Below are 24,537 nucleotides of genomic sequence, written 5' to 3'. Positions count from 1 at the left end.
ATGGCTCCTGAATATTTACACTGTTACAACTGAGCCTCACTCTCTCTGTATCACTTTTCTTTGGGTAAATTAAGAATAAAGCTTGAATCAAAGCAGGACAAGCATAGCACTCTACTGGTAGCTACTGGTAACGCTCTCCAGGAGGATGGAAAAGCAAAGTCACAATAAACTTCTTAGTTCTTGTTAACAATTTAGGCTATTTCTACTTTGTGACTGACACAAAAAAATCACACAAAAAAATAAGATTTTAAAGGCTTATTAAATCTAAATCCACAAACCAATCAATGACATTGTGTGGTTAGACACATTAGTAGACATATAACAGTTAGAAGTTACACAGTAAACTAATCTAGCAGAAGATTCTATTCTATTCCTCTCTATTTTTATGGCCTCCAGGTGCTTTATACTATCAAGTAAAGACCCTAGAATAATAAAGAGAAAACTCTCTGTGAGCAAGCACTCTGGCAAGAGTGGAAAGGAAAAACTCCCTTTTAACAGGAAGACATCTCCAGAAGAACCCAGGAGGCTCAGAGTGGCAGCAATGCACTGCCCCTGGTTGGGGGTGACGTGAGGGAGACAGGATGATAGACACAGTGTGGAGCCAAAGTTATAATAACTGGTTAAATGTAGAGTGGTGCAGAAAGTTTGTCACTGCCATTTGTCAGTCTTATGGGCTGAACTTGCTTCTCTTTTGGCAGTGCATTGGTAGACCATATACAGTCCATCTACCTGCACAGAGCATCTGCTGTCACACGTGTCCAAAGTATGTGGTTCAACCAATCTGTGGTCTTGTGAAACTGAGCTTTGAAAACAAGGAAAAGCATCCACTGCAGCGCATGTCTGTGTTTTCAATACTTTATTTTTGAACTTTAATGTTTTTTCAGACTTCTGCACCCTCGCCCGATTCTGGCCCACTTGTCAACCATTCGGCATTCAGCCTACGCACGGTTGAACAACGTGCCGTTTGGGTTTTTAGAGGAGAACATGGGAACGCATTTGCATTGCTTTTGCATTTGTGTTCAAAACTTCTCCCCAGGCTATGTAGGCAAACAGCTATGTAACCAGATATAACCATGGTAGTATAAAACAAGCATTACTAATCAGCATCTTTTAGGAGATGCTTTGAAACAGCATGTGGTACCTTTTATTAAAACTCAGTCTTGTGGGAAAAGCTGTCAACTTCAAAAATGCAGGTAATTTGAAGACCATATTAATTAATCAGGTGTTTATTTTCACACTTTGAACAACCTTAAACCTTTGGACTCATGCATGATGTGTGGGGGAAGGACCTTCCAAGAAGGAAGAATTTCATCACTGGAAAACAGCCTCAATACCCTGAAGTTGCGACATAATCCTATGAAGTATCAATGGTGGCAATCAGAAGATGGCAGATATGCAAGTTTGGTCTTGGTGCAATCTGGAAATAAAATGACTTGCCCGCTTAAAAACTTCAGTAGCTGCCAGTGAAGATGCAATCTATGTATTCTTTTTCTTATCTCAGATAAACTGAGAGATACTGGAGTCAGACTTCCACATAAGGGTTATTCTTCTGAGGCAGTGAAGTTAAAGGAAGTTAAAAAAAATTACATATATCCCACTGTTTGAATTCTTTCACTTTCACTTCTACTTATTGAAATTAGTATACTTTAAAGCATTCTGCTTATTTTTATTATATTTACTTATTGTACAGCTTTCACATTCTCTGAAAGGTTGCAGTCCTTCAGCTGCTCTGTAAACAGAATAACTCAATATACCATATGATGAGAGTGTGAATGGTACTTTTAGTTGCCCCAAATCAGCCACGCTTAAAATATACAGAAACAAATGAGAGAGAAAGCAGTGATAAATTGTGTTTAGCGGTCACAAACCTGTGGTGGGTCTACAGATACCAGAGTGATTTACTGGTTCAGCTTAGAAACAGAACAACAAAAAATAAAAACACAGCCATATTTGTCTGTTTGTGTAAAAATTATTATTTCTGATGTGGGCTGTCAGTGACAGACGCAGCAACTCCCAGTAAACAGGGAATTCCCTGTTAGTGAGCTTTTCCCACCATATCACTTCAGTGAGCTAAGACATTTTCAGTAATCCATAGCAGATGTTATAATAACTGGCGTCATGTCACGGTCCGCGAGCAGTCACAGTGATGAAGACTCACTTGTGTGATTAGCCTGCATGCCTGAACATGGAGGAAAGCAGCCACTAAGCAATGTGTTGGCAGAAATGTTATCACGGCCGTTTAGGGAGGGTAACATCCCTTATACATCATGGAGCTATTTAAGATGCGTCATTATACAAGCATCAGCAAATGTGACTGTCAGTGTGTCATGAGACCTGCTCTCGAAAATGACCAAAATATATAAAGTCTATTTAAACACACAGGTAACTGATGCTGATAATAACTGATGCTGCTACAGGTATATTGGCTCACTTGTGCCCACATATTCTTCTGAACTTTCTTTAATTCGTAAGTGAAACTGTCAGTGTGTGTGTTTCCAGTTAGGTGATAAGCAGAAAAAACCTACCACGTTTTTTTGATAGCAGGAAATACTGAAGCAAATCAGCAACAGAAGAAGTTGTACTCTTGGTTTAAACACCCTACTATGAGGCAACAGTGATAACCACTGAGATAAGATGTTGGCATTACTAGGGTGTCTATTGACCATTGTTATTTTTAATCACAGGAGTTACATCACTCCTTCTTACTCGTTTATTTCTGTAAAATTATTATAACTTTATAATTTAGGTTGTAGAAAATGATGGAGGCAAAACTAAAATTAAGTCATGTAAACCCCCATTTATCCTAATTGCCAACAGGGGGCTTCAAAATTGAATTCAACTGTAAAGAAATCAATGAAAATATTTTAGATTTTTCCTGATTTATGATCTAGGTAAATTCTCTCCTCGTCAACTTATCATCTCAATTGCTATTTCCAAGTTAGATTTATGTTTATTTTGTATATTAATGTTACATTTACCCCCAGCCAATTACCCAAGTGGCTCAGGATCATGTCTCTTCTTCTTTTGCAGATGATCAAGCGGTGACCTCAAGAAAAACTTGCTGCTGAGTATCAAACTATAGGAATGAGAATTAGCACTTCCAAATCTGAGGCCATGATCAGAAAAAAGAATAGTGCACAAGCTGATTTTAAGACTCTCTAGGTCTGAGTGGAGATGGACATCGAAAGATGGATTGATGTGGGTTTTGGGAGCGATGTGAGCGCTGTACCATTTTTTTGTGATTAAGAGAGTGCTAAGGGAAGCACTGATCTTCCGACCTTCACCTTTGGCCGTGAGCTCTGGGTAGTGCCTGAAAGAACTGAATCATGGATACTAGCGTCAGATATGAGCTTCCTCCGAAGGGTGGCTGTATTCTTCCTTAGAGGAAATTTGTAAATTGAGAGGGATTCAGAGCCTGGCCACTACTCCACATCAAAAGGAACCAAATGAAGTGACTTGGACATATGAATAGGATGCCTCCTAGGTACCTTGTAGGTGAGGTCGTCTGAGCATGTCCTGCTGGGAGGAGGCCCTGTAGCAGATCCACGATACACTCGAGAGATTACATCTCTTGGCTGGTGTGGGGAGTGGAAGGTCTTGGCATAGAGTGTGTGCCCTGAGACTTGAGCCCAGATAAGAAAATTGATGGTGGATGGATGTTATGTTTAGAGTGAACAAACAACAATCGATTACGGGTATGACTATCTTGGTATTGACAAGTTTCTGCCATATGACAATGTGCTCTCAGTGTCCTCAACACTTAGATCCACCCCTCGCTGTTGATGCCCTGATTTAAAGTATTCAAGATGACCATGGCCAAAATGCCAAACTCAATCCAACAGGTGACAACATTGTGGCTATGTCCGTTTTTACATAGAGCTCATGGTTTCATAACCCATATATACTGCAAATAACAAGTCAAGAGAGTTAGAGACAAGCCTGGTCTAAGCCTTAATAATAGTTATATACAAAAGCAGTTAACAGGAATTTCCTGAGAAAGTTATTATTCTGTTTCTCACTTCTCTCTCACTCTCTCACTGCAAGAGTGTAAACTTCTCCAGAGTTTAAAAAAAGTAGTCAAGAGTTAAGCATCTGCTATTAATTAAAACAAAAAGTCAGGCATTCCAGAGGAACCGCAGTAAGCCACCCCAGACTGCCCACCCACTCTTATCTCTATCTTTTTTCTTTTTCTTTTTACATTTCCTCAACTCCAAAAATATTAAATTGGCTTGTTGTCTGTGAGCCAAGCCTGAAGAGAAGCATAGTAAGCCATTCCAGGGAGGTGTTGCACTGGTGAAAAAGCATCAGGGACATGCCAGGTGTGTGTATCCATTCTCCCAGAAGACTTTGCTATTCTTCTGTCTCTAATAGTCACTTTAGCCCCTTCCTTTCACTTCTCTCACGCACAAACACACTTCTTCACCACAGAAACATCGACTAGAAGGGAAGAAATGAGGAGTCGGAGGATAAATAACAAAGCAAGGAGAGAGGGTGGCGGGGTGTGGTGGAGGGGCTTTGAGTAAAGAGTGGGAAAAGAGAGCCCAAAAAACGAACAGTCAGAGGAACATGGAAAATCCCTGGTTCCCATGCCAAGAATTCGGCGCAGTGAAAGCACACACACACACACACACACACACACACACACACACACACACACACACACACACACACACACAGTGTATCTGAAAGCCTGCTGGGAGCTCAATGTAAAAGGTGGTGATAAAAATTATCAGTTTGGTTTCTAGAGAACAGAGTTCAGGAAAAATCCCTGATCCTTTGCCTCTGTTACTTGTTACTTAGTAACTTTTTTGATTTAGAAATTATGAAATTAAAAATTTAATGAGTGAAAATAAAAAAGAAAAGAGACTATACGTTATCTACATGGCAGGAGGCAGAATGCAAAGATTTCACATGACACAAACTATTTGTTTTCCTGTTATTTTGCCTTCTTGGGAAAACTTTGACCTTTTCTAAAACCTTGATATTTTTGGTACCAGTCCCTTTTTTGCCAGCTTAATCCTTTTCAAGTTACCTACTTAAAATGTATGGCTGCAAATGGGTCTTCATGTGTAACATTTAAATAGCCATTTTAAACCAAGCTGGATTTAAAGGGATAACGTAATCATGAATAATTCAGTAAATACTTACTTTATGCTAGCCAGTCTTATTGCGGTTATGATAATGACCAGTTGCCGGCAGCCACATTACCGCTACAGTGCATGTCAACAGTTTTCCTTTCCCTGCCTGACGCTTGCAAGTGGCACAGCTGCTATCTATAGTCCATCTCTATTTTAAGACCATGCAGACAGGACGCAATGGAGCTCACACAAATCTTTATTTACCATGCAGCTCGAGGGAAAAAATGGCTATTCCACACTCGAGTCACACACAAAATAATTACTTGAGAGGCCGTTTTAGGAAGAACAGAGATCCTGGTTTAAGAGACCATGGAAATGCCCGAAGGCCTGGGAATCAACCGGGATATTCATGCCGAGAATGCGACCCTTGATCTGGAGAACAGAGAGTGCCAGGCAGGCTGGCTGAGAGTGAGGGTGGAGGACAGTTGGTTCACTGTGGAGCGGGCTTTTCTCCTTAAGTACAGCGACTATTTCTGTGCTCTTTTTCACTCTGGGATGAAAGAAAGTCAGCAAGATGAGCTCTACCTGAAAGGAGGCGTGCACGCAAGAGGTTTCCTCATTGCCCTTGCAGTCTGCAGGGGAGAGATTCCCACCATCAGTGAACCAGATGAGCTTGTCGAAGCGGTCGAGTGTGCTGCTTTTCTACAGGTTGAACATTTGGTCCTGCATCTTTGCGACATTATAGACTCGGACAACTGCCTTCTGCTTTACCATACAGCCTCCATATTTGGGGTGCACGCACTGTTTCACAATGCTGCACTCTTTCTTTGTGACACCTTTGATGATCTCAAGGATGAAGCAGAAAGTTCAATCCCCGAGGAGCTGCTGCAATACTCTCAAACTTTGTCCCCTTCTTCTTTTATTGCTATAGGGACCCATTCTCCTTCACTGGAGCTGCTGCAAGACTCCTTCAGGGTCGTTTGCTACCTCGACGAAAAAGAGGGGCAGTGGAAACATCTGACAGACCTACCAACTGCTTGCAGCACCTCCATGGCTGGAGTAGCAGTGGTTGACAATCGCTTATATATCGTTGGTGGGGTTTTTGGTTACAGTAAGGACACAGTGGACAGTAGCTTCTGCTACAACCCCGATTCAGGACTTTGGACTACTCTCCCAGGTCCCCAGCAACCCAGATATAATTTTACCCTTCTTGGGCACGGGGGTCAGCTCTACGCCATTGGTGGAGAGTCCCAAAAGAATATAATTTCCACAGCAGAGAGGTATGATGTTGTAAAAGGAGAGTGGACATTTATACAGCATGCGCCACGACCCGTAGCATCTGCAGCTTGTGCTGTTGCTAGACGACGGATATTTATTTGCTTCTGGAAGCCACCAGACACCACAGACATCTATGAATACGTACCTGTGAATGATGAGTGGAAGCTTGCTACCACACTGATCAGACCTCAGAGCTATGGCCACTGTATGGTAGCTCACAAGGACAATTTGTATGTGATGCGCAACGGGCCTTGTGACGACTTTCTTCGCTGTCTAATGGATTGTTATAATATCACAACAGGCCAGTGGACAGCTATGCATGGGCATTACATCAACAGCAAGGGAGCTCTGTTCACCGCAATGATCAGGGGGGATTCTGCGTTCACAGTGAAACACATGTTAACTCTTGTGTATACCATCACTGAAAATGGATGGAAGCCCCGTAAGCAGATGAACGGATTTCCAAAGAGTGGTTCACTGTGGACATGTTTACTCAGGCTTCCCAAGACGGGGCCAGTTATACCACAGCTGGATGCAGAAGGCAAGGAAGGAGAAATGCCTCTGTCAGACCTGTCTGAGGCATATCTGGAAGCTATACAGCACTTGTGAAATTATTGTACAACTGAAAAGTAAAACGTTTTTTGAGTTTTTAAATAATAAAATAAATCCTCGAAAATACTGCTGCTAAATAATTCTGAAGGCTCCAAATGGACAAAAATTGACTTTATTTCAATGCATCCAATTCACATGCACTCTCACACACATGCTGACAAGCACTTGCACTGATTAACAACAGCTGCTACTGCAGTTTATAGTAGGGAGGCCACTGTGCATGTGTGTGAAGTTCAAAGGCACTGACGGGATGTTTTAAACCTTTTTCCTGAAGTCACACTGGGCCAATTCAGAAGCCACTGGTCTCCTAGTCAACATGAAACACAGTGTAGTTCCCTCTCACACACTCCTGAACAATCACCTCTCCAGTCTTGTAGCCCCATGGGTTGTTAAATACCTGCTTCTGAGGGAGAACACATTTCACGAAGCCTCGGCTTGCAACTCTGATGGTTGAGGGGAATGATTTTGGCTTGCATGACCACAGACGTTATTTGTGTCATTATATTAAAACTGCTGCAGCTGGGTTTCAATATCTGACAACAACCCATTAACTTACAGTACTTTTTACTGTAAGTTACAGTACTGTTTTTAGCACTACGCTTCTTAGTGATAGCTGTGCACATACTGTAACACAAGACCAAAATGCTGTCGGTTACATATCAATTTGGAATTTGTCTTCTGGCTTCTTTGGTATACAGTAGGATATCTTGATCACCACTGATTTGTTCCATCTACTATATTACTTCAGCCACTGACTTGGGTCAGTGCTATTAACATTCCCACAACCACAGTGGCAGAGACCCAAATATTTGTGCTTTTTAAGCCAAATCATTCTGCATCATTCTTCTGTTACTCCAATTATGGAAAGAACTGGTCAACACTTACTGTTCTGGGGGGTGGCAGGTCGGGAAGGTTCTTTTGTGGGACGGGGACACGTTTTGCTGCTTTTCCATTGAGCAGGGCATCTAATCTGTCATCTTGGTAACACAAGCAGAGAGTGGAAGGTCAGTATATACCAGGCATTTTGCATTTAAATTCATTTCCATAGCATACCAGAACATTTCAGGATAAATGAATAGCTGTCATCTTGCAAGTATAAATTCCACATATCCAGCTATCTCGGTTAAATATTAATGCAGTGGTATCCCCAACTAACACAATGATATAATCTTCATATCTATATCTATATATATATAGATATATATATATAGCTTTTCAAACCTTGCAGTCAACCTGTTCATAACTGGGCTTTGAAAGTGCAAATTTACTTGTTTGTTCCTGCTGAAAGCCATGTTCTGTTAAACTAATCCATGGGTTCCAAAACTGTGAGCTGAGGCAAGTGAAAAATAAACATGCAAGAGTTTGCTGATGCTATCATGTTCACATCATTTGTGTAAGATTCAAAATATTTCCTTTAACAAAGTTAATTATTGATAAAAATGGTATGATGTAGGGCATGAGTTAATATTTTGCCTCTGAACGGGCATGCTAGAAAGAGTGTTGGCTATGTTAGCTATGCTAGCATTTAGCATGCAGATACGGAGTGATAACATCATATACAGTATGATAACAAACCTCTACACTGTCTTAAACCAAACTCCCCCAAATGTTAAAATACTAACAATGGTATGGCCACTTGTGGTGTCAAGCATTAAGTCATAATTTTGTCTTTTTTTTTCTTTGTTTTATCATGCTAACCTAAACCATTTAGGATAATATCAGGTCATTTTGATTCATGCATTTATCTTTCTTCTAATATTGTAAGATCTTTACCTTACCATATAAACCATCTTAAGGCAACTGTTTTTGTGAATTGGGGGTGTATATTGTGGCGAGCTCAGACAAGGAGGAGACGTAGGTATCGTTTGGTCTTGCTTCCCGTGAGCTAGCCAGGGAGCACAGCCGTTTATTAACATTTGCAGAAGAACACTGCCGCTAGCTAACTGCTCAGCGCGGCAACAACAACAGCAACACCCACAGCGCCCTCTGACAGAAGGACACACCGTCGCAGCGAGAGGGCGTCACCCGTCACTATGGCAACATAAACAAACATAACTGTACAAACAGAACCCCGAACAGCCCTGACCCGCTACATAGCCCCCACCTAAGGGGTCAGTCGTCCCCGACGACCCCATTACCCCACACGAAGTCCTGCAAATGTCCAGGTGCCTTCTTTTGGCGCACTGGCCGGTCACGACCGGCGGGGGAAAAGTCACTCGGGTCAGAACATGGGGTGCCACCATCATCCCCTGCCCCGGCGTCTGCAGGAGCGAGCGGTCGGTACGGTGAGAGCCTGTCCCGGTGCAACACCACCATGCGCCCCGGCCCCGGCATGCGGATACGGTACACCACGTCTGTTAGCCGCTCCACGACCTCCGCCGGCCCTTGCCAGTGACTGCAGAGTTTGGGGGACACTCCTCTCTTGCGAACTGGGCAGTACACCCAAACCTTGTCGCCAGGCATGAAAACCCCCCCTCGGCACTTGGTGTCGTAGGCTCTTTTCTGTCGTACTTCGGCGCTGGCCTGGGCCTGGCGGGTGTAGTCATGAACCACCTGCAGCCGCTCCCTCAGCCTCCAGTAGTAGTCCATCTCTGGCCCACCATCAATCTCTGGCTCGGGGGGGGGGGCCCGAACACCAGATCCACAGGCGTCCAGAGCTCCCGTCCAAACATCAGAGCGGCAGGTGTGCACTGGCTGGACTCCTGCACCGCAGTCCGATACGACCAAAGGACCAGGGGCAGATGTCGGTCCCAATCCCGCTGGTGGCGGCTGGTGAGAATGGCGAGCTGGGTGGCCAGCGTGCGGTTGAAGCGCTCAACCAAGCCATCGCTTTGTAGGTGGAGCGGTGTGGTTCTCGTCTTCTCCACCCCCAGTCGCCAGCAGATCTCCCCGAAGACCTTCGATTCGAAGTTACGCCCCTGGTCACTGTGGAGCTCAGCCGGGACCCCAAATCGGGTGAACATCTCCTCCACCAGCTTCTCGGCCGTCGTCGTTGCGCTCTGGTCCGGCACCGCGTAGGCCTCTGGCCACTTCGTGAAATAGTCCATAGCCACCAACACATACCGGTTCCCTGACTCTGTGACGGGGAAAGGCCCTAGGACGTCCACTCCCACTCTTTCCATTGGGGCCCCCACCAAGTACTGCTGAAGGGGGCAGTGGAGCGTTGAGTTGGGCCCTTTTGTGCCGTGCAGGTGTCACAGCAGTGCACATGAAGTTCCACATCCCGTCGACAGCCAGGCCAGTAGAACCGTCCCCTGAGGCGGCGGAGAGTTTTGGCGTTCCCATAGTGTCCTGCCCCCACCGAGCCGTGGACCAGCTCAAGCACCTGCGACCGCAGCGACCGAGGCACCAACAGCTGCAGGAGATCTCTGCCCTGACCGGGGGCCCGCCATCTCCGGTACAGGAGGCCGTCGTGGGTCTCCAGATTGTTGTGCTGGGAGTAGTAGGCCTTCACCTCGGGCTCCTGTCCCGACACCCCCGTCCAGGCGGGGCGTTGCGCCGCCTCCAGCCAGGCTCCCACCTGAACCAACGTCGCGTCAGCCTCCTGCTCCCGCTTCAGCTGCTGCGTTGTCAATGGGAGCCACCCCCCTCCTCCAGCCGTGGCCTGAGCAGTAGCCACCCCCAGCACCTCCTGGGTCCGCTCCTCCTGTCGCAGGCAGTAGCGGCACTCGACGGCTACGCAGGGCCGTCTGGAGAGGGCATCAGCGTTGCCATGCTGTCGACCTGGCTGATGCTGGATCTCGAAGTCATAGCCCTGAAGGACCTCCAGCCAGCGGGCCACCTGCCCTTCTGGGTGTTTGAAGTTCAGGAGCCAAGTCAGAGATGCATGGTCAGTGCGCAGGAGGAACCGGCAGCCGTGCAGATATGGCTGGAAGTGCTGCACCGCTAGCACTACGGCCAGCAGCTCCCGCCGGGTCACGCAGTAGTTCCTCTCGGCTCGCCCCAAGGCACAACTGAAGTACGTCACCACCCGTTCTCCAGCCTCGTCCTGCTGGGAAAGGACCGCCCCGACCCCTACATTGCTAGCATCAGTGTCCACAATGAAAGGTTGCCGGGCGTTGGGGTAGGCCAAGACTGGGGCTCTGGTGAGGGCCTCCTTCAGCTGTGCAAAAGCCGCAGCACAGGTATCCCCCCAGCCAAACAGCTGTCCCTTGTCAGTCAGGTGGTGGAGGGGGCTGGCCATTGTCGCGAACCCTTTGATGAACCGACGGTAGTAGGAGGCTAGGCCCAGGAAACTCCGCAGTTCTTGGACGTTCGAGGGAGTCGGCCAGTCCCGGACCGCAGCCACTTTTGTGGGGTCAATGGCGACACCTCGAGCGCTGATCACATGGCCCAAGAACGTGGTCTCTCTCGCCAACAGCCGGCATTTTGCGGGGTTGAGCCGCAGCCCAGCTCATCGGATGGCACTCAAGACCTCGCTCACGTGAGACAGTGCACTGTCGAAGTCGCCACCGTGCACAAACAGGTCATCCAGGTACACAACACAGCGGCTACGAGGGATATCCACGAGCACCCTCTCCATCAGCCTCTCAAACGTCGCTGGCGCATTGCAGAGCCCAAATGGCATGACCCTGAACTGCCACAGCCCCTGTCCAATGGTGAATGCAGTCTTAGGCCTTGCGTCAGGGGCTAGCTCCACCTGCTAGTAACCGTTGCGTAGGTCGAGGGAGCTGAACCAACTGGAGCCGGCAACGTAATCTAGGGCCTCGTCGATCCGCGGCAGCGGGTACGAGTCCTTCTTGGTGACTGCATTGAGACGGCGAAAGTCCACGCAGAACCTCGGGCTGCCATCCTTCTTCCCCACCAGGACCACAGGTGCCGCCCATGTGCTATTGGACGGCTCGATCACCCCAGCCGCAGCCATCTCACGGATCTTCTCTTTCTCTACCTGCCGTTTTGAGAGGGGCAGCCGGTGTGGGCGCAGACGGATGGGCTGAGCAGAGCCGGTGTCGATGGTGTGCTGGACCAGACTCGTCTGCCTACAGTCTTTGTCACTGGTGGCAAAGATGTCCACGTTCTCGTCCAGGAGGCACCTCAGGAGGCCTACGCTACTGCGCTGCCAAAGGTCATCAACACGCCTGTCTCATCTGGTCCCCGTTCCCTGCTTTTGGCCGCGCTGGAGAGCAAAAGTCTCTGCGCCAAGAGTGATAGCCAGCTTCACGGTGTCGACGCAGGCCCCCCAGCGGCTCAGCAGATCCAGGCCAATGATGCACTGGTCTTGAATGTCGGCGAGCCAGAAGTCGTGCACCAGCTCTAGATCCTTCACTCGGATCCGCAACGGTTTATTCCCCCGCATAACAGTTTTCTCCCCCGTCACTGTCATCAGCTGGGTGTCTGTGGGCAACCAACCCTTCACCAGTGGCCCGGATGTTCCAGGGAGCACGCCAGGTCGTATCAGGGAAATGGTAGACCCTTTGTCCACCAGGGCCTGGCATGGCTGGTCCTCAACACAGCAGCTCAGGTAGAGTCCCTTGAGGTGCCCAACTCGGCCCACCACTGTGCATCGTCCTTGGAGGGGGGCAGGAAGCTGGAGCGGTGGTCCCCTCACTACACCGCTCCCTCCTTGTTTCCCTGAGGCTGCGTAGTTCTGGTCTTCGGGGATGGTGCTGGGCAGTCATGCGCCACGTGGCCAGGCTCATCGTACCGGTAGCAGCGGTCGGTCAGTCAACGAGGACGCCTCCGGGGCACCGAGGGTTGCAGCTGGGACATCTCGGCGACCTCCCCCTCCCCGTCGCAGTCTGTGGCTCTGATTTGGGGGTAGTTTGGGGGGGGGGGCACCTGCTGGTTAGGTCGTGAGGTGAGCACCGGCTCTGCCCTTTCAGCCTCAAGGAGCGCCTCACGGAGGGTCTGAGGCATGGCCAGGCGGACGTGTTGGCGTAGTCGCTCGGGGAAAAGTCCTTGCAGAAAAGCATGCAGGCTAATCTCCTCACGGGCTGCTGCTGGAAACTCCGGGTAGCCACGACGAGCATACAGCAACACGTCTGCTGCAAAGGTGCCCAGGCTCTCCTCCGGTCGACGGCTCCAGTTGGTTAGCTGCTCTCTTCTCTGATCAGTGGAGTGCCGGTGCCTGAATCGCCTCTCGAGTGCCGTAGTGAGGGCCTGGAGCTCATGCTGCTCTGCCGGGGCTAGGTCAAGGAGTATCTGCAGTGCATCTCCCTCTAATGCTAGTGCTAGGTGTGTAGCAGTCTCCTCTTTGCTCCAGCCACTATGTCTGGCGGCCAGCCGCACTTGTGAGAGGTAGGGCTCTAGCGGGGTTAGCCCGTTGTATTTCGGTACCTTAACTGGCGTGGTAGGCATAACTGCTCGCGGCTGGGGGCTCGGCGTGTGGGTCGACAGAGGTAGCCCATGAAGCATTGCCCTAGCATCTGTCACGACGGGCCGCCGCCGCGGTGCGCTCGCGCCATCCGGACCCGTCCGGGGACTTACATGGCCGCTCACATCCTCTCTCTTCAATCGCCGGTTTCCCAAGCGGGGAATGTTCTCCTCGACAGCTTGCTCCAGCCTCTGAATGTCTCTCTCCATTACGGCGAGGGTGAGCTATCCCACTTCTGACACCAATGTGGCGAGCTCAGACAAGGAGGAGACGGAGGTATCGTTTAGTCTTTAGTCACTATGGCAACATAAACAAACATAACTGTACAAACAGAACCCCGAACAGCCCTGACCCGCTACAATATTTAATATTAATATGAGGCCTAATGAGCGTGACAAAATGGCACAGCAATTTTCTCTTTAAGATCTTCTTCAGTGTCTTATATTTTTTTGGTCTCAAATGGGACCTTCAGAGAACATCCTTAAGCCAACTAGAGTTCATATATGTGTTATAAAAAGTCCCTGTCTGTACCTTTGCTCTATACCTTTATGTATCATTACAAGAATAGAAACACGCTGATATGAACTGCAGCAAAAGCACTGCATTACCACAGGCTGCACGTGTACTATCACGTACACGTAAGATAATTGAACCAGGCTGCCTGTTGTTTTATGAGCAATGCTTTACAGTAAAAGAAAAGGTAAATAAATAAATAATGTAGCTCATCCTATTTTAACAAACAGTTCACTCCGAGTGTATTTCATCCCCCCCTCACATGAGTTTCTGTGGTAGACAGCGTGTGGCTTTGTAAGCATCGCTGCTGAAAATATGTGTTAACTCTAGTGCTCATTCAAACCACATTCTTTATCACTGTCCAAACAAAACAGGTCAGTCTCAGATGTTGAGGCTCTGCAAAGAAACAGACAGGAAATGGTGGGCGAGTGCTGAGGAGCTGAAGGGGCCACAGCTTGCAGCGGCTTATCATGTCTGTTCAGTTGAAAGTAAACTGAGCATGAGATGGAAATAGTGTAACAACTATGCGCCATCTGACCTTCATGGATAAACGCAAAATTACACTAAAAGCCCTTTTTTTAAAAAGAAGGGAAAAAAAGGTGCTTTCTTTGTTTCATATTCAGAAAAATTTACTCTGAAATGAAGTCATCATAACAGGATTATGTAAGTACAGTAGGTAATTTGTAAGCAATATGAATATTAGCTACACTAACGATATATAATACAGACATGACGAGCTTTTGCCAGAAACCTTTTATGTTTAGATTGGCGACCTGTTCTGTCGTTTATCCTGATAAAAAATAAGCGGAAGAGAATGGATAGATGGATGGATGGAATAATCCAAGAATAGATGGATGAAACCTAAAGAATGACAAGGAAATGTGAAAATGTGACATTCAACTCTGTGAGGTTGCAAACTTTGCCTTGATCTAAATTTGTTCGCATGCAAAAAATCTACCTAGTTTACCATCTTAGTCAGCAGTTCTTTGGTTTTTACTGGCATGCAACACCGTGTACTGCTGATGCAATGCCAATGAATGGTGGGTGAGTTTGGTAGGTATGTGGTCGGAAAACAAAGAATAAGATTAACTGAAACAGATGCCACCAATTATGAGAATTGATATTCATTCTTTTTTCAAAGTATTGAGCTTTATGTCAAATAGATTTTTACACCTGTTAGTATAGTAATTTTTTTTTAAAAAAAGAACCTGCTGGAAAAGTCAGCAGTGGCTAATAATTATTGGGATTATTGAGCACAAACTTTTATGAAAGATTTCAGTTTTGTATGTGACATTTGTCTTAATTAGTTGAGCTTGACTCAAACATTGTTATAAAACTATGTCAGTAATTCCGTGTTAAGCCTTTCGTTTATTAGCCCTAATTTTCAACAGAATAACATCTTTAAATATTATTGTTTGAAGCCTGTATTTTTTAGGCGTATACGAGACAATTCAGCACAAAGAGTCTGTGTATGTGTGAAGTTGTAAAATTAGTAATTTGTGGGTGTTTTCTTGTGCTAATCCAAATGTATGCAGTTGTTTTTTGACAGCTGACGATGCCTTATTGACGTAAAATTTTTGCATTGTGGATTACAGTTCAGTGCAGTGAAGGATCAGTTTGTTCCATAATCCAGTTTGCACAGTGCTTAATTGAACAAACCAGAAATCGAGAGCACAAGAGATTTACATTGTACATAAGATATTTGAGTGGACATAACAGTTTTTATCAACCAAAATTTATTTAACTAATTTGTTATCTATTAACTCATATTACTGTTATATTATTCTTTCACTTTCCTGGTTCACTGTGTACAGAATTTTGTAATACAATATGGTAAAGTAAGCCAAACAGCCTGGTAAGACTATGAAGTCATTAAAAAATGATGGTGCTAATACGCAGATCAGTCTGAACAGTGATATAAGCAATTTTGGACAGATGCGGCCAAGGCAAAATGGGATTGAATATCTGCTTTAATATATTTTAGGCGAGTGTTGATGATTTATTTATGCACAAAGAGAAAATGTACACCTCAACAATTGAGTTTCAATGTACAAGCTGGAATGTGGAACAAACCGGTGCTTCGGTGCGCTTAACAGTTTACACGTTTTCATTCAATCTGCCATCAAACATTTACATTTGCATTTCTTATTATACAATTTCCGAAGCTATACTTACATATACATACAAAAACCACTAAGTCATTTTCAAAGTTCAAAGAGCAACATTTAAAACTCACACCTTTACCATTTTTTTCTTTTCCCGGAACGACTTTGTTCATGTAGATATACTCCTCATCAGCACCTGTAAACAGAGACAGCAGAAGGTGATTAACTGCTGACAGCAGTGCACTTTTGCATAGATGTTTTTGCTCTGTGGTTAGCTACCACAAACACCTTTATTGAATTTAAGCAAACCTTACAAAACAACAAACACAAATGCCAAGAAAATATGAGCTTATGCACAGGTATTTTTGTCTTTTTTACTGTTTAACGCTTGCTTTGAATTCCCAAAGTTGATTTTCTTGATTTGGTTGAATATATTCACAGTGTGACTTAACTGCAAACGATAACACGGAAAGAATGCATATTTTGCTTTCCCTTGAGACAGCTGATGGGAAAATCTGATTCCACCTTGGTGCAAAACAAACTTCCATCGTGCTTGTCAAAAAGAAGTCCAGGATAAAAGGGAAACTTCACCCAAACAAGTAGTCCATTGTGCACATAGATAGGGCCACTATTCACACCCACTCTTACCGTGGCAAGCATTCATCAGGCATTAGTCAGAGTACTCCTTGCCTGCACAGATACAGCACTGTGTCACGTCTGTAGCGGAAGTTTTACATTGCTTTTTAATATACAAGGCAACTCCTGAACTTAATCCACCTGTTCATAACAATCATGTATTCACAAAAACTTTGCATTTGACTCTAAAAGTGATCCATTTTCTGTTTCTTTTGCATGGTTAGAGGAGCTGATCATAACCAGACTAAGGAACTAAAGGATGAACTTGACTTCACTTGCACTCAACTCTTCAGGCAAAAAGTGGAGATGATGAAACCTTCTTACATACATCAATGCTAGAGTCAGCGAGGAAAGGACTACAGCTGGAGTCATGTCACTCTCAACATGGTGGAGTAATTACAAGCTGGTGAGGACATCGCCATAACATTGCCACACAAACAGTCTGAAGAAAGGCCTTTTCTTGAACAATAAACACAGAGGTTGTGGCTACGAAGGCTCCATTTGGTTACTGTAACCTGTTATGGGAATTTGTTCCGGAGCTGCAGCACAGTTTTTCACTGGAATTAAATATTTTAGCTGACTTAGATTAGAGGAAATCAAACAAAACTCTAACCTTGGGTGATACTGCGGAGAAGGGCTTCTCCTTTGAAATAGATATCATGAGGTGAAACCAAACAGCAGCAGCATAAAATGATGTTTTGCCTGTACAGTGAAAACAGATTTTCGGGGAACAAAGTTGAAATGCTATTTATAAATTGCTGCTCAGAGGAAGTGAGCATCCCCAGAGGATAAATGCAGCTTCGGAAAAATGATACAGCTTGGAGCCAGAAGAGGAAGTACGGAGAGACGAGTCCAAGACCTGAACATGGAAAAGCTTGACTGCTGGTGTGTGTTAGTGAACAGTGTGAGAGCTCTCTGAGAAAAACAGGGCGAAAGAGAGTTGACTTTTAAAATCCAGAAGTGAGAAGGTGACAGCAAATGACAAAAATGGCAAAGAATCGGGGTCATTACAAAAACCAACCAAACAAACAAACAAACAAAAAGTCATTATCATATTTGTGTCAAACTATTTTTGAGGTAGCGGTAGCATGTCATTAATTAGTTGCTTCAAAGATTAAGTAGCAGGCATAGAGCACCATAAATCACATCAGCCCACCAGCAGTTGCAAGAAAAAAAACTCACCTGAAGCTGTTTAAAAAGTTAACAAGTTAAGTTTTAGCTTGATTATAAACTGAAAATTGTAAAAAATTGCATGAAGCAAATAATTTTGCAACAGAGGGAGGAATGTAGTAAAGAAAAAAAGAGCAATCCTGCAGGCACAATGTGGCTTTAGCTACCAAAATTGAGATTGATGTTTTTGCAAAGCTTGCAGGGATATGATTATGAAAGGTTAGTAAGAGCTCAAAATAACAAAATAAAACCAGAGTAGGTGGTTTAATAACTTCTCCTAGGCCAGTTTCACTTAAGTGTGGGAAATGCAGGGAATGACCACATGTTACATAAGATACTTTGTTGGATGGCAGATTAACTGCCAGCCGGTCCATGCAGCTTTTGAATGAATTGAAACATTTGTGGTTAACCTTCAACCAGTGTTACAGTTTTGGATGCAAAAATCAAGAGAACAGTTTAAAGGTTTGTGACAAATTCTTCTACTGAAATTAACTTTTTTTTTTAAAAAAAAAAGAAAAACCTAATAATGCACCAAACAACAAAACAAAACACTGCAACATTGTTGTAAGTGGATTTATGCATACTAATAGGCCAACTAGAAACACTTCCACAGCAACTTTAAAGTGAACCTTTCATACTTTTTAATTATTTCCTTTCACACACTTATGGTACAAAGAACATACACCCTCTATCAAGTTTTAACATAAAATCTAGACCCTAACATCAGGTCTTAAAATGAGCTAAATATAAGCTCAGATGAATAATAAAACATGACACATCAAAGTGTGTCATTATTTATTTACTATAAGAAAAACTAAACCAAATTGCTGAAGCAGTGTGTGAAAAACTAAGCACATCCCATAATTTAATATGTTGTAGAACCACCAATAATGACGTGCTTATCAGTCTTTCACATCATTAAAGAGGAATTTTGAACTTCTCTTCTTTAAAACACTGGTTCACTTCATTGAGGTTTCCAGGCATTCATTTATGCACAGCTCTCTTACTTTGACTGCATCATTGCAACACTTTGATTCTTTTCTTTTTCAGTCATTCTGTTGTAGATTTACTCTTGTCCTTGGAATAATTTTTCTATTTCATGATCCAATTTCAGGCAAGCTGGTCGTACAGGTGGCCTCGCACTGGACTCTAGAATACTTTGGTGTACAGAGCTCATGGTTGATCCAGTGATGCAAGGTTCACAGGTCTTATGGCTGGAAAATCAACCTGAATCATTAACGTCCACCACCGTGCTTGACACTTGGTAATTATGACCTTGACATTAGGCGTTTGTGCTGATATGCTGGGTTTGATTTTTCCAACCGTGGTGCTGTGCACAATGGCCAAACATATTCACTTTGGTCTTGTCTGTCTAAAGGACATTGTTTCAGAAGTCTTGTGGTTTGTTCAGATGCAACTTTGCAAACCGAAGCCATGCTGTCATGATCTTTTTAGAGAGAAGAGGCTTTCTCTTGGCAACTATTCCAAAGAAGCCATACTTGTACAGTCTTTTTCTATTTGTACTGTCAAACTTTAACATTAACCATGCTAACTGAGGTCTGTAGAGTTTCTAGGGTTTTTTGTAGAATTTTATTACCTTGGGGTCCGACCACTAAAATGCCAAAACTTGATAAAAGTGCTCACACTTGCAGATAATCAGTTAATTAAAGTGTCTTTGATTAATAACACCTTGCTGCTACTTAATTCCTATCAAAGCAGTTAGGCTGTGCTTAGCTGTTTTAATGTGTTTTGGCTTATTTTTGTTAAAGATAATTACACAGTGTGATATATATGATGATTTTAGTTCATCTAGAGTTTGATCTAATTTTAGAACTTTAGTTTTACCAACACTGCACATCTACAGTTGCTCATGGTAGTGTTAAACATGACTAAATGTAACCACGGTTAGACTTGTTTAGGTCATTTCTCACTTCAAATGTTACATGTAACATGTTTGCAGTAATTCTACTCTGCAGTTTGCTGTGAGTCAGCTAATTCTGCGGTTATTTAGACTTCACAGTATATCTAACCTCCCAATTACATACTGGGAAGAATAATTTTCTCTTCCTCTCATGAAATTTTCCTAAGGAAGTTATTATATTGTAGTTCAGTAACTGTATGTCTATGACTTGTTTGCACGCTTTCACTTCCGATTTGTTATTTTTTTTAATCAAACATATCAAACCGATTTAAACTTTCCCCATAAAATATCCATGAAAATCAGTTCCTGAATAAATATGAAGTGAGAATTTGGTCATGCGGTTTCAGATTTGTATTTCTGTCTTCATCTGCTTTAAGTTTGAAGTTGTTTGGGCCGACATGTTAGAATATAGACAGATGTTATTTTATTATTACCACTCACAGTTTTCTGACTTGTCTGGCACGTATAAGTTAAACTCTAAGCAAGTAGGACAGTTTTTAAAAAAACTGTAGCTGGTTGCCTTGACCATGTCTACAAGCCTGAATGCACTGAGTTACAGCCGTGTGATTGGCTGATTAGATATTGCCATTAACAAGTAGAAATTGTGTACCTAATGAAGTCGCTGTTGAGTGTATATCAACTGTACTTTGAAAAGACGGGTGAATAATGGTCCACTGTTTCTGAAAAAGTGCTCTTACCAGTCGAAGCTCTGTAGGACTGGAGGAGATCAGACAGCAAACCCTTCTGGACGGTGGCGTTCCCACTCAGCGTCTCCTTGTCCAAGATGACCAAGAAGCGGTGGAGCTCCATCAGGAGCTGGTCCAGCACTGGAAGCACAGACAGACAAGAGGGGCTCAGATTTACAGTGGTATAAAAATTCCTTTAAATTTTATTACACTTTTCTTGGCAAGAAAATATTTAGAAGCATTAAGACAATGGCTTAAAACCAGGACTGTCAAAGTTCCCATCATCAAGAAAAGCAAGAGTCATGAGGGAAAACAAAGCCTGTAATCTTTCCAGACAGCCATTATCAGAATATTGTGCTTTAATTTATGGCAGAGAACTTGTTCAACTTAGGGATTTGTCTTTTAACACTGATTTCAGTTCTTAGTTTAGCAGCTATTCCTTTCCCACTGACTTCCTTTTGTTCCTCAAGTTGTTTGCTGGTTGCCAGCATTTTGCATGGGAGAGACTCCTCTGAGGTTTTTCACTGGCAACAGCTGATAACCACTCAGACTTCATTTCTCATTCTCATTCCTCTCATCGAGCTGTTATTGACAGTTGCAAGTCCGTTTGAGGTTGTTTTGGGAGTTTAGCTAAAGGTCAAGCTCAGAGTAGGGAGGAGCCTAGGCTGGTGTTGGCGGGGCCAGTGTGTCTGGGTGCAGCCCACACACATCCTTCAGGGGTCAGCGCTGAGCTCAGAGTCCTCTCTGCTGTGTGGGGAGCTCTTTGTGTTTTCCTTCACTGTCTCTTGGCCTCATGAATAGGCCCCTTGCTACAGTGGGCCTCAGTGTGTGAGCACTTCAAGAGAAGAGACGGGGGAGGAAATAAAGAAGAAAGACCTTTTTTTAAAGAGAAGGTGGGGCAGGTAGTGGTGGTTGGGGGATAGAGATGCGTAATTATTCCTGACTTTTTTTTTTTTGAAGAACTGCATATTTTCTGTTAATTTTCTAAAAAATGATGAATTAATCTATTTTACATGAATTGCAAGCACATATAGCTTTATTAAGTAGGAGCATATTCTGATGTTTGACCATCAAATTCATCCGCTCCTCTGAGCTGACTGTTGGCCCAATGGCTGATGAAAAATGATGATTAGCCAATCAGTGCCAGAGGCGGGATTAACACTACTTTTAAGTTGCTTTGAAGATGTGGACTAACATTAGAGTTGTGTGATACTTATTTACTTGGTATCAAGCTGGCAGCATGTCAGTACATTGCCAATACAGATATTATATTATTAATTTCCAAAGTATAGATCCTATTGTGCTAGAATCAGTCTGATACCAATTGGTATCAATACCATCGATATTTGGATCGATCCGCCCACCTCTACATTAAGCACTCCTGAGGCATGGGTACTAAATAATAATGGACGAACACACTGAGCTGTTTTGACTTTGCACTGCCCCACTCTTAAAATAAGATAAGATTCAAGTTGATACATGGGTATTGTGACTGGTAAGGGAAAATCAAATCTTCTTCCTCAGGAATCCGTTCGAGTGGACATAATGTTAGACTAAAAATGGAAACTGAGTTTTCAAGTTGGCACTCCTGCCTGGTACCCAAGGGCAGACTTTAAAATTGTCATGAAACTGAATCTATTCTTTCCTGTTCATGGACATAAACAGTACTTCTCCAAACTGAAAGGGAAACAAAATTTGCCTCAGGAGGCAGGAAGTGGCAGAAGAACAGTTCTAATCCCACACAGGACCACTGTGGCTTTCCTTGGTATTAATTTTACACTTGAAGATGACCTTACATTCATCATTTAACATACAATTTCACTCACATCTAATACCGTTCAACAAGGATCATGTGTTAAAATACAGTATATGTGTATATATATATATATATATATATATATATATATATATATATATATATATATATATATATATATATATATATATATATATATATATGTGTGTGTGTGTGTGTGTGTGTGTGTGTGTGTGTGTGTGTGTGTTGCAGGTGATAAACATCATTCCAACTGAAATAGATTTGCTTTCATTAAGACTGGCCCGTACATTAACAGATACACACTGCTGTAAATGAAAAACTGTAAGAAAAAAACGAAAACAAAACCACCAATATTGTGTCAAAATCATCTGACCCTACTTAAAACCTCAACTCTGCCCCACATAAAATGACAGTAAGTTGCCTTTTTTGTTGTTTATTCTCTATTAAAACTGTCAGCTCTCATTTTTTAATAGCTCCTTCCGTCTCAAACTGATTACTTAGTGGTATGTGTCAGCAATCTATTGAGTGCAATCATTCCCTCTGCTCTGTTTGCTACTCTCCCATACATGGCTAAACTTTTGAAAAAGGGGGGAACATTTTGCAGCGTAAGGTATCAGGCCCGGGTAAGTTTTGCCTTTCGGAAACGGCAAGAAGCTTTCCAAAAGCTACAGCACGCTAGGTTGTTTTTTGATGACTCTAACTCAAGCTGAGTCAACTTCTGCTGAGAGGCACCATGGAAAACATCACTGTATTGGACACATATAGATACACACATACACTGCTCTTTGTCTCAAAGCATTAGAGAAATGATTTAAACCACAGTCATTACAATTTTCAGTGTTTAGCTACTGATGTATGCCTGGTGAATATGAATCTAAGCATTTTTCCTGCTCCTTCTCCTTGTGTGTTTGCAGAGAGTGACTCAGATGGCCTTTTGGATTGGGGACCCTGGGAAACAAAGTCAGCTGACAGGACAGGGAGGTCTGCAGCAGCCTGTCTCTGTGGGTTTTGGGTTGGCCAGACGCCCACTAAACATCCAGTTAGGGTCCGCAGCCTCCACAGTATAAACAATTCACTTCTGCAGAATAGCCAAAAGGAATCTGAATCAGAGAGGAATACTACTACTACAGTGATTTGTAACTGCTGCAGTTAAAACAGAGTAAACAGGGTACATAAGAATGAACTTGCTTTGCTTGAATTAAAACTTTCCAAACACCTACGCGGTGTGATCTTGGATTTTCTCTTCCCCCTGCCTGATTTTGGAGTTCCAGATTTGTGTTATGAACACAGTACATGACCATTTTTTGTCTGACTTCTCCCACACTACGCTTATCAAACACTTTACTGTGTTTGATAAGCACTCTTGTGCATTGTCAGGCAAATATGTATCTATTTGCAGTGACGGTAAAGTTTCATAAAAGGTTTCCTGCAATCGTTGGCTAAAGCTTTTTACATTATCCTGACTGTCAATAAAGAAGGTTTATTTTTTTATTTTAAAGCAAATATTAACAAAAAATATCTTCCTTTTTTAACGAGCCATCCAAAATTATGAATCGTTTTGCTGTATGTGCAGTTATGCCCATGTTTTTTTTCTTTTAGACAGCCACTGTGAACTGGTCTTAACCTTTCGTCTTCTGGTTAGGCAGGTTTCCCAAAGTTTAACTAAAGATAAACAAACAAAACACTGAGACAATATAGTGTCTCTGCTCTGCAACAACTACCTAAAATGTTAGTTTAGCTTGTTAGAAATAGAAAAAAGCACAAGCTTAGGTTCCACTTAAAAAGGACTTTTTGTTTCAGAAGTCTGGCAGATTGAGGAAGCTTGAGGTCCTGCATCAACTCTGGCATTTAATTTTCTTAAATTAACAAAGCACACGTGGAATCTCATTTTAGCTGCTTTGAGGCTAAATCGAGTTGTTGATGCATTTTTCACATACACTTAGAGGATTAGGCTTAGAAAATATGCTGTGCTAATGTAATTTGACAAGAATCTAATTGGCCTTGCCTTCAAGTGTGGTCTCAAAACAGCAAGAGGGACCTGCAAGAGTAATGAGTGCTTCAAACAAGACTCCAATCCAAAGGAGAGGTCAGCATTTTGCTTGAATGTTGAACAGTCACATGTGTTCAAACATTCTTTTGCCATCTCTTTCTTTTCTTTTTTCAAATGTGTGTTTTCTCCTCTCTTTTTCTCGTATCCAAATCAAACTCGCCCCGTTTAAAAGTTTCTTTTCATCTGTACATCATCAGCCCTACTTTTAAAACAACTCTTAGCATACCAATTTATGCTCCAGGAAATATCCTGGGCTCCACTGATGCAATATTTGTGCTGCTTCCAAGCATGTTTATGATGACTTTGATCAGCGGTGAATAATATCATCAGTGGCGGAGAGTTAAAGAAAACATAAACAAGTCGAAATGTTAAGATTGATGATGCAACCGAGGCTGTTT

At 43.4% G+C, this 24,537-nt stretch overlaps 2 protein-coding genes across 8 annotated transcripts in view; one reads left to right on the top strand and one right to left on the bottom strand.

The window, feature by feature from the left end:
• Positions 1-24,537, bottom strand: part of afap1l2 (actin filament associated protein 1-like 2) — a 45,532-nt gene that overhangs the window by 11,315 nt on the left and 9,680 nt on the right. For 2 of the 4 annotated variants that reach the window (XM_086303667.1, XM_086303669.1), the window contains exons 2-4: positions 20,325-20,453; positions 16,033-16,095; positions 7,854-7,945 (exon numbers count right to left, since the gene is read on the bottom strand). In XM_086303667.1, coding sequence (XP_086159793.1) covers positions 7,854-7,945; positions 16,033-16,095; positions 20,325-20,453 — 284 coding nt within the window. The remainder of the gene's footprint in view (positions 1-7,853; positions 7,946-16,032; positions 16,096-20,324; positions 20,454-24,537) is intronic. The other 2 variants (XM_086303668.1, XM_086303670.1) reach the window with 1 other exon arrangement.
• Positions 5,313-23,300, top strand: LOC147323359 (kelch repeat and BTB domain-containing protein 13). Of its 4 annotated transcripts, none has more exons than XM_086303675.1 (5): positions 5,313-7,972; positions 16,760-16,941; positions 18,820-18,969; positions 20,316-20,491; positions 23,004-23,300. In XM_086303675.1, the coding sequence occupies exon 1, from the start codon at positions 5,448-5,450 to the stop codon at positions 6,963-6,965; it is 1,518 nt and encodes a 505-aa protein (XP_086159801.1). In that variant the 5' UTR covers positions 5,313-5,447; the 3' UTR covers positions 6,966-7,972; positions 16,760-16,941; positions 18,820-18,969; positions 20,316-20,491; positions 23,004-23,300. The 4 variants fall into 4 exon arrangements, with proteins under 4 accessions (XP_086159801.1, XP_086159799.1, XP_086159803.1 ...); XM_086303673.1 differs by having other exon boundaries at positions 20,316-20,494; XM_086303677.1 differs by lacking the exon at positions 20,316-20,491.

This window comes from Aulonocara sp. 'chitande type north' Nkhata Bay, linkage group LG8, assembly GCF_057382095.1.
Source record: "Aulonocara sp. 'chitande type north' Nkhata Bay isolate Kocher_YH1m ecotype deep benthic linkage group LG8, A_spYH_male_GT1.1, whole genome shotgun sequence".
Lineage (NCBI taxonomy): Eukaryota > Metazoa > Chordata > Actinopteri > Cichliformes > Cichlidae > Aulonocara > Aulonocara sp. 'chitande type north' Nkhata Bay.
This window is presented reverse-complemented; position numbering and strand designations above follow the sequence as displayed.